This window comes from Gorilla gorilla, chromosome 1 (genome assembly GCF_029281585.2).
Source record: "Gorilla gorilla gorilla isolate KB3781 chromosome 1, NHGRI_mGorGor1-v2.1_pri, whole genome shotgun sequence".
In the NCBI taxonomy this organism is placed as follows: Eukaryota; Metazoa; Chordata; class Mammalia; order Primates; family Hominidae; genus Gorilla; species Gorilla gorilla.
This window is the reverse complement of record NC_073224.2, coordinates 74,987,468-75,000,963: the sequence shown is the minus strand read 5'-3', so window position 1 is coordinate 75,000,963 and position 13,496 is coordinate 74,987,468. Positions and strand designations below refer to the sequence as shown.

At 45.2% G+C, this 13,496-nt stretch overlaps 1 protein-coding gene across 1 annotated transcript in view; it reads left to right on the top strand.

Annotated features, from left to right (window-relative positions):
* The window catches only part of CACNA1E (calcium voltage-gated channel subunit alpha1 E), a 497,630-nt gene extending 488,299 nt beyond the window's left edge, over nucleotides 1-9,331 (top strand). Inside the window, exon 49 of the mRNA XM_063710329.1 lies at nucleotides 811-9,331. Coding sequence (XP_063566399.1) covers nucleotides 811-1,353 — 543 coding nt within the window. The 3' untranslated portion in view covers nucleotides 1,354-9,331. The remainder of the gene's footprint in view (nucleotides 1-810) is intronic.
* The last annotated feature ends 4,165 nt before the right edge of the window (nucleotides 9,332-13,496 follow it).

Genomic DNA, 13,496 nt, shown 5'->3' with positions numbered 1-13,496 from the left:
ATGCAAACCTTTAGAGACACAGCAGTCGAGAGGTTTCCCTTCTAGAACAATAGTTTTCAAATTTTAGTGCAGAACAGCATTAACCCATGAAGTTACTAGCACTGCACATTCCTGGTGCCTGAAGGACCCAGGAGTCTGCCTTTGAAAAGATGCCTCTGTAGGAGTCTCAGCAGGAGGTTCATAGGTCACACATACCTTAAGAAATGCTCTCCTGGAGGTTTACTTCCCAAAACCGGGGCTCAGTTTCCTTTGGGAATAGGTGAGGGCAAGTATGGCCTGAGCCAACAACTGAGTGTATCAGGTACAGAAGCTGAGTTCAGCAAACCACAGAAGACATGGGCAGGAATAAGGGTTTCCCAGACAAAGCAACTCCAGCATTTGTTCACCTTCCACAGAGTTGTCTTTCTCAAGTTTAAAGTCTCTCCTTTAGTGTGCCCCTTGTTACATATGTAGAGCTTCCTTAGTAGTCCAAGTGCTTGTTCCACGGACCTGCCACCCCTAGCATCACCTGGAAGCTTGTTAGAAATGCAGAATCTCAGGCCTTGCCCCAGATCTTCTGAGCCTGCATCTGCAGTTTAACCAGATCCCCAGAGGTTTGTATGCACAAAGTCTGAGATGTCCTGGTCTAAATGTTCTTGACTCCTTAATCTCTTCAATCCCTTTTTCCCTGAGTGGATGTGAATGCTACAGGGAGCTCCAGCTCAGGCCTCTCCCTGACAGAATTCAGATTCCAAGGACTCTCTTAACAGAGTTGCAAGTAGGGATCATGCCAAGCCCAATCTAACATGCCATGTCTCTCCTGCTATACAGGGCACAGGTTCCCTAAGTGAGAGCTCCATCCCCTCTGTCTCTGACACCAGCACCCCAAGAAGAAGTCGTCGGCAGCTCCCACCCGTCCCGCCAAAGCCCCGGCCCCTCCTTTCCTACAGCTCCCTGATTCGACACGCGGGTAGCATCTCTCCACCTGCTGATGGAAGCGAGGAGGGCTCCCCGCTGACCTCCCAAGCTCTGGAGAGCAACAATGCTTGCCTGACCGAGTCTTCCAACTCTCCGCACCCCCAGCAGAGCCAACATGCCTCCCCACAGCGCTACATCTCCGAGCCCTACTTGGCCCTGCACGAAGACTCCCATGCCTCAGACTGTGGCGAGGAGGAGACGCTCACTTTCGAAGCAGCCGTGGCTACTAGCCTGGGCCGTTCCAACACCATCGGCTCAGCCCCACCCCTGCGGCATAGCTGGCAGATGCCCAACGGGCACTATCGGCGGCGGAGGCGCGGGGGGCCTGGGCCAGGCATGATGTGTGGGGCTGTCAACAACCTGCTAAGTGACACGGAAGAAGATGACAAATGCTAGAGGCTGCTCCCCCCTCCGATGCATGCTCTTCTCTCACATGGAGAAAACCAAGACAGAATTGGGAAGCCAGTGCGGCCCGGGGGGGAGGAAGAGGGAAAAGGAAGATGGAAGGACACCATGCATTATCAGAGAAGAGGAAGTAAAGGACAATCAGAACACCAGTCAAACCCACCAAATTGCTTTACTCCCCTTTGCAAGATGGGCACTGCCATAGTTCTGCCTCTTTGCTGGGGAAAGAAACCAGGAACGTGGAGGGTATTACTGCAGGAGAAGGGACACGAGGATGGCTTTGCTTCCCCTTGCCCCTTCCCACTTTTCTAAAAGCTGTGGAGGGATCTAGCTGGCCTATGTCTACACTCAGTGCCCTGAGAAGCCTGGAAGACTTTCTGGCTCTTAACTGGGGAGTAGTGGAGACCATAGGAGAGGACTCTCCTCCGTCACCAGCTCTTACGCCTCAGCCAGCACCACTGCCACCAGGGCAACTGCAGCAGCATCTCATGCATAACCCTGTGGCTTGCTTCCCCCAGGGCAGCACAGGCTAAGTCAGGAACATCGGATGCCAGGGAGGGAGGAGAAAGCCGAAGCGAAAGGGGTCAGGGTGCTGAGGCAACAGCAGCAAGGGCTGGTCTGAACAAGAAAAGCCATAGCCCGGCAGCCCCTACCATGAGGGAGACAGAGAAACAGAACTGGTGGTGCTGGGGGGTATAGCCCCCCATCCTTGAGGCCTGTCACCCACACAGTAGGTGCTGAGAGTTAGGACAGGTCAGGAAGTCCCCCAGGGTCCACAAAGGTGCCTGAGGCTCTGGTAAGGGTGAAGATAAAAGTATTTAACAACCGCTATGGCATCAATGTAAGTGGAGTTTGGTCCTAGTGCCGGAGCCCATGCTATTCCAGGCATTGGCTCTTTAGATGCCAGTCATGGGGGAACCCTGAGGGTGTGGGTAGAGTAGCAGGGGCCACCTAAGAGATTCAAAACAGAGTCTGTTTTCCAACCAGCGTGGAAGCAATTAAGTATGCGTAACAGTGCTACGGCCACACCAGCACCTCCTGGCTGAAGGTCAGCCCACACTCTGGTCCATGAAGCAGCAAGGCCAGTGCTGTGCCAAGCCCGGTAAGGCCAAGTGCCAGAGGCCCAGCCTTCCCTGCCACTCCTCTGAGAGGGCAGAACACACATATCCAAGTAGGCTACCCACCACTGGGTAGGGACTTCTGTAAAGATGGGAAAGGCTGATAGATTGAAATAAGCTTCTGTGAAAGTCTGGATTTACTGAGGACCTCCCCTGAGGAGGGACCGTTGGGACCGCAGCTTCTGCAGCTGGTGTGGGGTTCAGGTCAGTTTGTCAGGATGCTTTAAGGTGATTAGTAAATATACCTCAGCTTAGACTTGGGCTGCTCCTTCTAGCAAAGCAGGCTCCAGTGGGGCCTCATCATACAGGATGACAAGACTGGCACCCTGGTCACCTTGAATATGCCCCTGGGCCAAGATGGGGCTTCACCCCTCCCCAGAGTAAGAGCTGGGGCTGACAGTCCCACCCTGTCATTCCTAATGGCCCAAACGCAGAAGCACTGAGCAAGAGAGCCCTTTCTTGCCAAGCCAGTGCTCTTTTGGTATATGGCATACAGCTCCGTTGGAGGGGACACATCACTGGCTTTATCTGGTGGAAATGTACATTTCCCTTAAGTTCCTCCTTAGTGCCATCACAGCAGGTGAATGGGTGCCCGACGGGGCCCTCCTTCCCCCACCAGGAACAGATGGAGCCTGCCACCCAGGATCCTGATCTGCCCTGCACTGAGCACTCAGTGGATAAACACTCCTCCAGCCCAGACACACTCCTCCTCTTGGGCAGGAGCAATCCAGAGTTGTTATTTTTCTTAGAAGGAGCCTCTTTTCCCTCTATTTTTTAAATTGAAATATAATAGCTGCATCAGCCCTGAAAAGCCAAATTCAACCACATGGCTGGAGAATCATTTGTCATGGCCCTGCCTTCTCTTCTGATACTGATGGAGCTTCATGACCCATGGTCAGCCCCCAAACCAAAGTTGTCTCAACAGAGGAGGCCAGTGAGGCAGAGACAGAGCTCTCCCACTCTCAGACCCTCTTTTGTCTTCATTTTCCTCTCCCACTTAGCACGTGTGTGCTTGAGGGTGGCTGGGAATGTGATATACAGCACCCTGATCCTAACAGGTGTGATCATTACATAAGACGCTGATTCTCGGCCTTGTATTGCTTTTAAAGTTTCCTCTGCTCAGCATCATTTCATGCCAAAATGCTGCTATGGGCTGCTTTGTGTGCACAAAATTGCTTTTTCCACCTCGGAAATGCAGCTTTCCCTAGGGGGAGGCCTACAACAGGACGACCATTCTGAGCCAGCGAGTCTATTGCATGGTGTTTTGAGAAAGGGAATTTTAGTGACACCTTATGCCATTTCAAGAGGAGAAATGCAGGCTGGCAGAGCAATTCCCAGAAATGGAATTTGCCTGCAAATAGTATAAACAACACTAAATTTACTGTGCCAGGAAATCTTCCTGAACTCCTTGAACTCATACAAGTATTTGAGTCCTGAATAAAGTGTTGGAAAGCACTGCAGATGCGGTCACCTGACTGACCACCTGGGTTTTCTATTACCAGTGAATTTCTTTTATTCACCTTCCCTTGACCAAGAAATTGGGTTTCTTTTCCCTCAGCCTGCACTTACTCTTCTATTAAGACCAGAAAATAAAATAATTTTCCGTTGAGTCACAAACTCATCATCTTGTTTGGTTTTCTGCTGCCTCTGAACAAAAGTGAATGCCAGCCTTCCCTTGCTGGGTGTCAGAGTCTGCCTCCCTTGAAAAGAGGCCCCTGTAGATCCCAACACCTATTCTTTTCTCTGGTTAATTACAGCAGCATCTGAGAAATTCCATGCAAAAGAAGACTACAACCAGTGTTTGAGATATACCACAAGATCAAATTTGGGCACTGGTGATCCACCTCAGAAGACTCTTGAGTCATATATTCAGTTTCTCTTGCTAATATATGACTTGTCTTCACCATCTCCTCAAAACAAGAGCAAAGCCAAGATAGATAGAGGAAGGTAAAAGGAGGAGGAAAGGAAACCAAGGCAGGGAGATGTTCTAAGTAGGTTTGCATTTAGATACCCCTCATTTCACTTAAGGCTCCAGACAGACTCCAGGTAGGGAATGCATGCTGTCTCTTTCTCTGTGTCTGTCTCCCCATCTCCTAGAGGACAGAGTGCCAGCGACCTTTGGACAGGGGCAGGGCTCCAGCCAAGGTGCCCCTGAGCCAGGGTCAGCATAGAATTTCCTGCCCCGTGAAGGGCTGGCACCAGCTAGCATCCCCTTGGCTCCACATGAGTCATGAACACAATTGTCAGTGGGGGTCTCTGCTGCTCTTCTGGCTGAAGAATGTTTTTCTTCTGGGCTTCACTTGTAGTCCCTATTCAATGTCTCCATAGGGCACTGAGATCACCAAGAACATTACCCAGAAGCTGAAGTCCAAATGTTCTAGATTTTGACCTCTCTTGACTCTGGGGCCACAAAGAGAAGGCCCCATAATCCACCTCCCAGCCAGTATCTCCCTTCCTTGCACAGATTCCTCCCAACCCCATAGAGCCTATGTGGGGAGCATGAGGGTCGTCTTCCCTCTGTTCTCCCATCCCAGCCTCTGTTTTGCTGCATGTTAGTGCTGATCCAGCTCCTGAGATGGTTAATTCCACCCAATCCAAGCTTATTTGCTTGCTTGACTGACTCCACCACTCTCTCCGCTATGGAGGAATATTGCATTCTAATGAAATAGGGTTTGGAACTCACCTGGTGCTCCTCACAAGACAACTGACACAAGGTGTAGGGTGTGGGGGTGGACACAATGCCCACCTACTGGATAAAAGCTCACTGCAGGAAAATGAGGTCTCCTGGCATAATGCAACAAAAATCTCATATAATTTTGATTTTTAAAAAGTTCTCAATTTTTCATTACATCCTACTTCTCAGCCCTCTGGATGTTTCATTTTTTTGGACGAAGTGTTTCTTTAGTGGGTGGGGCCAGGGACAGGTTGAGGGATATTTCTCGGCTCACTTATAAATATTATGAGGTTGTATGTAAAGAAAGGGCAAACGTACAGCAGAAGGGGAGCAAATAGCTACCTTTCAAGGATTTTGAGACTTGAAGGTTAAGGAATTTTTACTGCTATTTTTGTTCATCAGCTTCATGTCTGTTTTATGTTTTGAGATCCTCAGAGGCCTAGGGTTAGCGTATGCCAAGAATCCTGGTGAGAGGTGTTGGCATGCCTTGGGGTGAATTCTTCCCCACTAGCTCTCTCACCCAGCCTACAAGTCCTTCCCTCATGGATCCCAGAGCAATGGGCACCATCCAGGAGGTACAGGAGAGGACTTTATGATGCAGGAAAGAAGGAAGAAGTGGGTCCCTTGCAAGTGGCCAGACAGGGAATGATGGTTTGACTCCAGAAAGAGTCTCTACGGAATCAGGTTCAGGTTTGGATAACTTCTCTTTAAAATATCTCCACACTGAGACTCTTATTTTAACAAAATCCAAACAAAATTAACTCAGGGCTTGTGACCTAACCTTTGTAAGAAGGTGATCAAAGAGATCCTACATTAATAAGCACTGCCTGTAGCACCAGCTTTGCCTTTTTGTCTTTTGTTGTTTCTTTCCTGAACCACCCTGTACATCATAGCCAGGTCTACCCCAAATAGAGCAGCAGCTGATGGCTTCTCTGCTGTCTGTGGAGGGAGGGCTCGGCTGCAGAGCTATGGTGTTTTGTCAGCTGTTAGGTGCTACAGCCCACCCAGTCAGAGTACATAGACATAGCGCTTTAAGGGACAAAGGACAAACAGAACTATCTTTGCTTTCCGGAGGCCATCTTTTTCTTTCCTTGAATCCTCTCTGCTTTAAACCTCTGAGGTTTATGCATCCCAGAGAGGTCACACCAAGCCAAAGAGAACAAATTCATAGATTGTCCCAGCCTACCCAAAGGGCCTGAAAATCCTCTCTAAACAAAACTCAAGACCGCTGAGAAGTATGAATGGGGTTCACAGCAAAGTCCAATTGATGGCTTTTGAGGCTGGGACACCCCCAAACTGCCCTTCTGTTTTTGTAGTTTTGCTTTCTTCCACCCACCCTCTCTCCCATGCTGTAAGTTAGGGGAGTTAGTATCTTGAACTTCTAAATGCAAAAGGAGATTTTTATAATAAGCCATGCTACCTGTAAATACATTATTGAGGTTTGCATTTTTATTTTTGGAGGTATGAAAGAGTTGAGTAGACCAAGTCAAAAGAGGTGTGGGGATTTATGTTTATTTTTATTTGTTTGGGGTTGTTTGGTTGGTGGCTGGGTTTCTTGTAACAGACCTATTCTGGAATAGCAAAGAAGGATACCTTGGTGATCTGCAATGTTTCTGAATCTGTTTCTCTTTAGGAAGTGACTGCCATCAAATTTAGTGATATGATATTTGAGTCAAAAATCTGAGGTTATTAGTACCAGCTGTCTTTTCTCTCTGGTCTCCTTTTTGTCGTCTTTCTCTTTCTGTCTAAATTGGCCTCTGTCTTTTCCTAAGGACTTAAAATATAACCCAAATTAATGAAAAACTGCCCCAAAACTTCAGTGAAAGCCAAGGAGGTACAGAATTTTTTCAGGACATCTTTAACCAATACAAAATTTATGTCTTAAGAAGGTAATTTTTACAATAGTGTAGTAATCTGATAAATGAAAACTATTGGAAGTCAATAGTTTTTTATATTCCAGCTTTCTGTATTCAAACTTGTGCCTTCAGCAAGCATCTCTTCAATTTCTTTCCCTTGTCAATTGAAACATGAATGTTTGGCTAACTCATGATGTAAAGTGTCTGTTAAGTTAATAATACATAATTTAAAGCACTTAGTCTCCACAAAGCAATTTAGAAAAATCTTCACTTGTTAGATCCCATGAAATACCTCTGAAATTCTCAGCATTGCTATAAGCATTTGATTTTTTTTTTTAAGGAAACTTCCTGTTTAATGGAATCTGAATCCAGGATTTGCTTTAATTTCACTCTATTCTTCCCATTTTCCCTTATTCTTCTTGTTATCTCTCTAATTTAAAAAAAAAAAAAAACCTAGACTTTTTTTTCAATCCAGAAAGTTGGGTTTTCATGATCTGAGCTTCCTTATGTCACCTTCTCTTTGTGCAAACTTAAACCAGTCATAGATTGTCACCCAGACATATTCTCCAACCCAGCATTGGAAATCTGAACGAATCTTTTCTCTTTTTGTCCTACAAGTTTGTCAGAGATGAGAATGGATTGCTGTCTACATTCTACAACCAGACCCTAGACTTTATACCAGGCTGTGCCACTTCCTCTTCACTTCACTCAGAGGATGGCCCCCAAACGGAAAAGGAAACGAAACCGTCAAATATACCAAATCCGAATTTGACTTTATTTGATGACTCAATAGTTTTCCTTCCAGTACTCTAATTTTTTTTTATGGCAATGGCCTATATGGCACAAGAACCACCACTTAAAGCAAATCTGTTGAACATTTTTAGAAGGGATGAGCAAGAAAAACACACTCCAAAATTTTAAAGTGCCATTAATCAATTTTTAAAAATAAAGGTAATATGAAATGAGGGCTAAACAATGTAATATAACTGCCAGTTAAGGTAGACAGTAGTTATGGTCTTAGTTACATTTGATATGGGGTTGTGTAATATTAAGCAGATCCCAGTGGAGTTAGTAAAAACATAGGTATTGAGTTTTAATGGCTACCCATTGGGATATATACTTAGCCTGCAGGCTGAACTTTAGTCAGTGTTTTTCTATCCTGTTGTTTTGTGAACAAGTCAAAATTTATACAAAGCTATCCTAAGTGCTGCAATTGCAGAGGAACTTGCCTCTTCGTGATATTAGAGGGCAGTCCAACTCCGCTCAAACTGAGTCCAAGATTTGAATTCATCCAGAAAAACAAATGGAGGAGAAAAGCCTGATGCACCACATGTGTTTGGCATTTCATGGCTGGGACAATGGAGTAGAGGGTAGGAAGACAAGCTGTAGAACAAAAGCAAAGTGAGGTAGAAAGTAACAAGTTCCCAGAAGAGGACAGACTTAGAGATGTGTAACCTTGGATCCTCTTTTTCACTTAGAATATGGGTAAACTTCTTAGCACAAGACTGGATTCAGAGAAGTTCTTTCTGTTAAACTCACCTAGGGTAGTGGCTTTGAAGGCCTCAGAGGATTAATAGATTCCCAAAATTTTCTTCCATCTCCTGGGAGATGGAGAGAAAGAGGTTCTTGCTTTAAAGCGGCTCGAAGACAATCTTTATGACTTTAGCAACTCTTCAACATAGTAGCACCAATAAAGGAGAGATTATGTTAACTTCCTAGTGGTGAGAATACCATGGGATGGGAGAAGGGCCAGTGAGTGGGATGGGAATGAGCTTCATCAGGAACAGATTTCAGACTCTGCAGGGTGCACCGGTTCTAGCCTCAAATAACAACATTGCAAGGAGGTGGACTACAGGGTCCACACCCTCTGTCCTTCGGGGCCCATGGTCAGGCCATTCCCTCTTTGTTTTGCTCCTAGAGGATGAGCATGTAAGATGAGATCAGGAGGGAAATTGGGTGCTCTGCCTCAGGCTGTTAAAATGCTGCTACCTGCATTCTAAAACGTGTAAGTCATGCCCCACAAGACACCTCCTTAGGGCAGCATCCACTGTGGTAGGGCAGCATCCACTGTGGTGTGCCAGCCTGACACCCCTGCAGTCACGGTGTTTGAATGGCAGCTGATGCTGGCCCACCCAGAGTATCGGTGCATCTCTCCTAAAGCCACAGTTCAGCACTGCATGTTGACCAGGTGGATATCCTGTAATATAGATGCTCGTTTGGATCCAAAAGGAAAACCATTAAAAATAAAAGAAAGATGAAAAACTTTAATGTTTTGGGGGGGATAAAAGAAAAGAATAAATAAAACCTTGTTGTAAAGAATGCATCGGCCTGATTTCCCTCACTTGATGTGTTTCTTTGCTGCTGCCAGAAAGGGAAATCATGGGAGTGAAGCCTGCCAGGACCCTCAGGGTAAGCTGGCAGCAGGCTCTGCAGCTGCGCTTAGTTGGGGTCTGCTCAGACCAGTCAGGAGGAATTCAGGAGGCTTTCAAAGTCCCAAGGACATCCTGGCTGTGAAAGGTTTTCTTTTGTTAAAAAATGTACTTTGTGCTGTGTGTGGTAGCTCGTATGTGTTACCCCAGCTATTCAGGAAGCTAGGGCAGAAGGATTGCTTGAGGCTGGGAATTCGAGACTGGCCTGGATGACAGAGTGAAACCCTCATCTCTTAAAAAAAAAAAAAAAAAAAAAAAGGAAAAAAAATGTTCTCTGCCTTGGATAACATTTTTTTTTTTTTAAAGATTCCATACAAACTCATTCCCTGAAAGAGATAAACAGATTTTCTAATCAGGACATTGTCCTGATCTGCAAGCGAGGAGTTTAACAAGGTAGGCAGAGAACTTCCTTATGGAATAACAGGGCTCTGTGACCAGAAAAACTATGACCAGCCTCCTCTGAAAAAAGGTGGGGGGATTATAGGGCACCAGCTCAGCCGCCAAGTTCAGGAAGCAGCTGATTCCCAAGACTCTTAGGAGATACTGTCCATTCTTCCTCCTGTCCACATCACTCCCCGTTTAACTGCAATCGCTCCCTTGCCACAGGGAAAGCAGCAAGCCCCAGGCCCAGGCCTCCATTTCATTTGCCACTCCGAGAACTGTCTGCTTCATTGTGCTTGGGGAGATATCGTCACCTAATCCTAGTGCTAATTATTTTAATCTGAGCAACGCTTTTATCAATTAGATAGAAACCAGCATTCCAAAATAAGTCCCCTAAGTTTGTAGTTTGAGCCAAAATATTTTCTTGAGCCCTAAGATATATGACTTTATTAGCTAGGATTTTTCTTATGATTAAAAACATCCAAAAATGTGATATGTGGTCATCTCTCAGGGAGGTCTAGGTCCTTGCAGGCTGGATTTTAGAAATTTCTAAGATTCTCTACAACTTTTAAATTTTATGTTATTTTTCAATCATAATTTCTCTCCTGTGGCTTCTATCACCATTGGAGTTAGAATCTGACAACCTTTAACTTCACACTTTTATGAGATAATAAGTTGGTTTCTTGGGCAAAGGTTGGTTTGTAAGCCATTTACGTGGATTGATGATTTCTGTTCTTGTTTTCTTCTAACCTAGAATTCAGGTCCACAGTTTTCCACAGGCTAATGGCACTATGAAACAGATATAAAGAAAAATAGACACTGTTCTGAGTTTCTCTTGAGTGTTTTTGTGCTATGATCTGATCATCTATTGGTTACCTTTACACATTACGTTCCTAAATCTTCTATCCTGCCTCTGGGATATTAGAAACTTGTCTTTACTTGTGTGTCACATTACTTTGCTAATGAGCTGGGAAAATTCCCAAACCAAAGACCCAGATTTCAGTTTTTAAAATATTTAATCACAAAATATTGGGACTAGTCACAGGCACACATAGCCCAGGAACTCCTTAAACACCTGCAGCAAAAAGAAAAGAATAGAGGCTACAAATGCAAGCGCTGGAATAGAACCAACTGAGGTCCAACCTGTGCACCACCAGTTAATGGCTGTGTGGCCCTGAGTTGGCCACTTAACCTAAAACTCACTTTCTTCACCTTTAAAATGGGAACAATAATAGCAACAACCCCATAGGGTGGTTAGGCAGAGTGAACAAATTATTGTGTATGAAGAGAATAGCCCGTGTCTGTCCACAATAGGCATCTGATAAATGTCAGGTCTCACCATCGTTGTCATCATTAGCACCACATACAAGTGCATTCCCCAAACCCACCACATCTGAGAAACTGAATCTTTCAGGGCCACATGCTGAGAATACACTGGTGGGTGCTCCCCTTCTGTTAATGAAACACAGAGGACAAGTTGATCCTTAGGCAAGTTTCTAAGGAAAGGGGGATACATTTAAAAAGCAAATCATTACTATGTAGCTATTTTAAAGTAATGCCGCCACTCTTGCCTCAGAAACAAGTCATAATTTTGTTTATTCTTCATTTCTCATTTCCATATTCATTTAATAACAAAATGGGAGAAACATTAGTGGGAGATAGTAATTGTAAAAGTAGCAATAAAGTTAATGGCAACATTAAAAATACTGTACACCTAGGCCGGGCGCGGTGGCTCACGCCTGTAATCCCAGCACTTTGGGAGGCCGAGGCGGGCGGATCACGAGGTCAGGAGATCGAGACCATCCTGGCTAACACGGTGAAACCCCGTCTCTACTAAAAATACAAAAAATTAGCCGGGCGTGGTAGTGGGCGCCTGTAGTCCCAGCTACTCGGGAGGCTGAGGCAGGAGAATGGCGTGAACCCGGGAGGTGGAGCTTGCAGTGAGCCGAGATCGCGCCACTGCACTCCAGCCTGGGCGACAAAGCAAGACTCCGTCTCAAAAAAAAAAAAAATACTGTACACCTATAAACACGGCAATATTCAAGGCAATTTGAAATATCAAGTAACTCACAAATTGACGGCACATGTAAGTGAACCATACATTTAGGGTCAGTGGCCTAACTGTTAGTCCATTAGAAAAAAGGAAAAATAATAATAATTCTGTTTAAAGACCATTCCTAAGTGGTCAATAAAGAATGATTAGTTCATAAAACATCAACTCTGGACATAAATAAATTGAGAAACCCTTTCCAGGAGATCGCCAGGGGAATATTCAGGATACCAGAAGGCAAAACAATGTGAGACTGAAGCCAAGCACTGTAAATCCATCCAGAAAGAGGGCTCCCATGCCTCGGGGCACTGCTTCCAGATCCCCATCCTCTGCTTCTGCAGGCAAAATCATGTGTGTGTTTAAAATCAACAATAATAACCATAGCCTTCATCTGCTGATCTAAATGATTCTACAACACACAGGAATCATAGAGCCCAGAATGTTGGCTTAAGGGAGAGCCTAGGTATTGATTCTGCCAGAGTCTATTTCATATGTGAGGGATCTGACATTTGGAAAAACTCTGAAATGGGTTTTCCAGAGGCCAAGAAAGTATCCTGTGAACCTGGACTGCCATATTAGGCTCCTGAGGGTAGCCTCAGCAACCCTAGCACAACCGTCCAAAAAAGAAGGAAAAAATAACTGAAACACACCCCAGGAGGCTTCTTTTGCTAATGTGTCCAGAAGACTCCCTTGGGAACCTAATGGAAGCTGTGTATCCTCTCCCTTGAAAAGGGTACCAAAAAATCTGAGTGTTTACATCCTCCAGTCCCAACCCGAGCCTGTTTATAACCCCTGAAACAATAGCAGGTGGTATCATGGAAAGACCAGGCATAAATGAGCTATTTTCATCAAAGTAATTCAAAGAGCGAGCTATGACAGCTGGATCAAACTATTCAGGCCTGGAAATAGAGGACGGAATCCAGGCTGATTTCCTGGCATGTTGGAAATACTGCTTGCCTCTGTGACCAGATCAGATGGCTTGACAATGATGGGAATACAGTGTGGCTATCTGGGAGGTGGGGTGGAAGACAAAAGGGCAACTTATATAAATATAGCTCAGTAAATACACTGGCATAAGGCATTAGGTAGACCTGGGTACAAATTCTAGCTATGCATTTAACAGTGACCCCAGCCAGGTTACTTAGCTTGTAACCCCTGATTTCCTTAACTGTATAATTAGGATAACAAGACTAACCTTGCATAGTTGTATTTAGGATTAGGGATTACACACATACACACACACACACACAGAGAAAGAGAGAGAGCGCGCGCCCAGCATGGTGTCTATCACATAGCTGGTATGCAATAAAACATGACTGCTATTATTATTAGTTCACTCATTCATTGAATGTATTTATTAACCATTTACTATGGTGCCAAGCACTAGGGTTTCAATAAGCAAGCCAGATGAAGCAGTGTCCTTAAGTTGTTCACAGCCTAATGGAAGCTACAGATAAGAAAACAAACCACTGCACCATGGTGTAATCTTTGTGAGGGTGAGGAATTTTCAGGGTACTATGGAAGCCCCTAAAAGCAACTTGGGGAGTCAGAAATGGCTTCCAGGGAGAACTGCTATTTGAGACAAAGCCTAAAGAATAACAAGGGTTGGCTGGGCCATAAGGATGG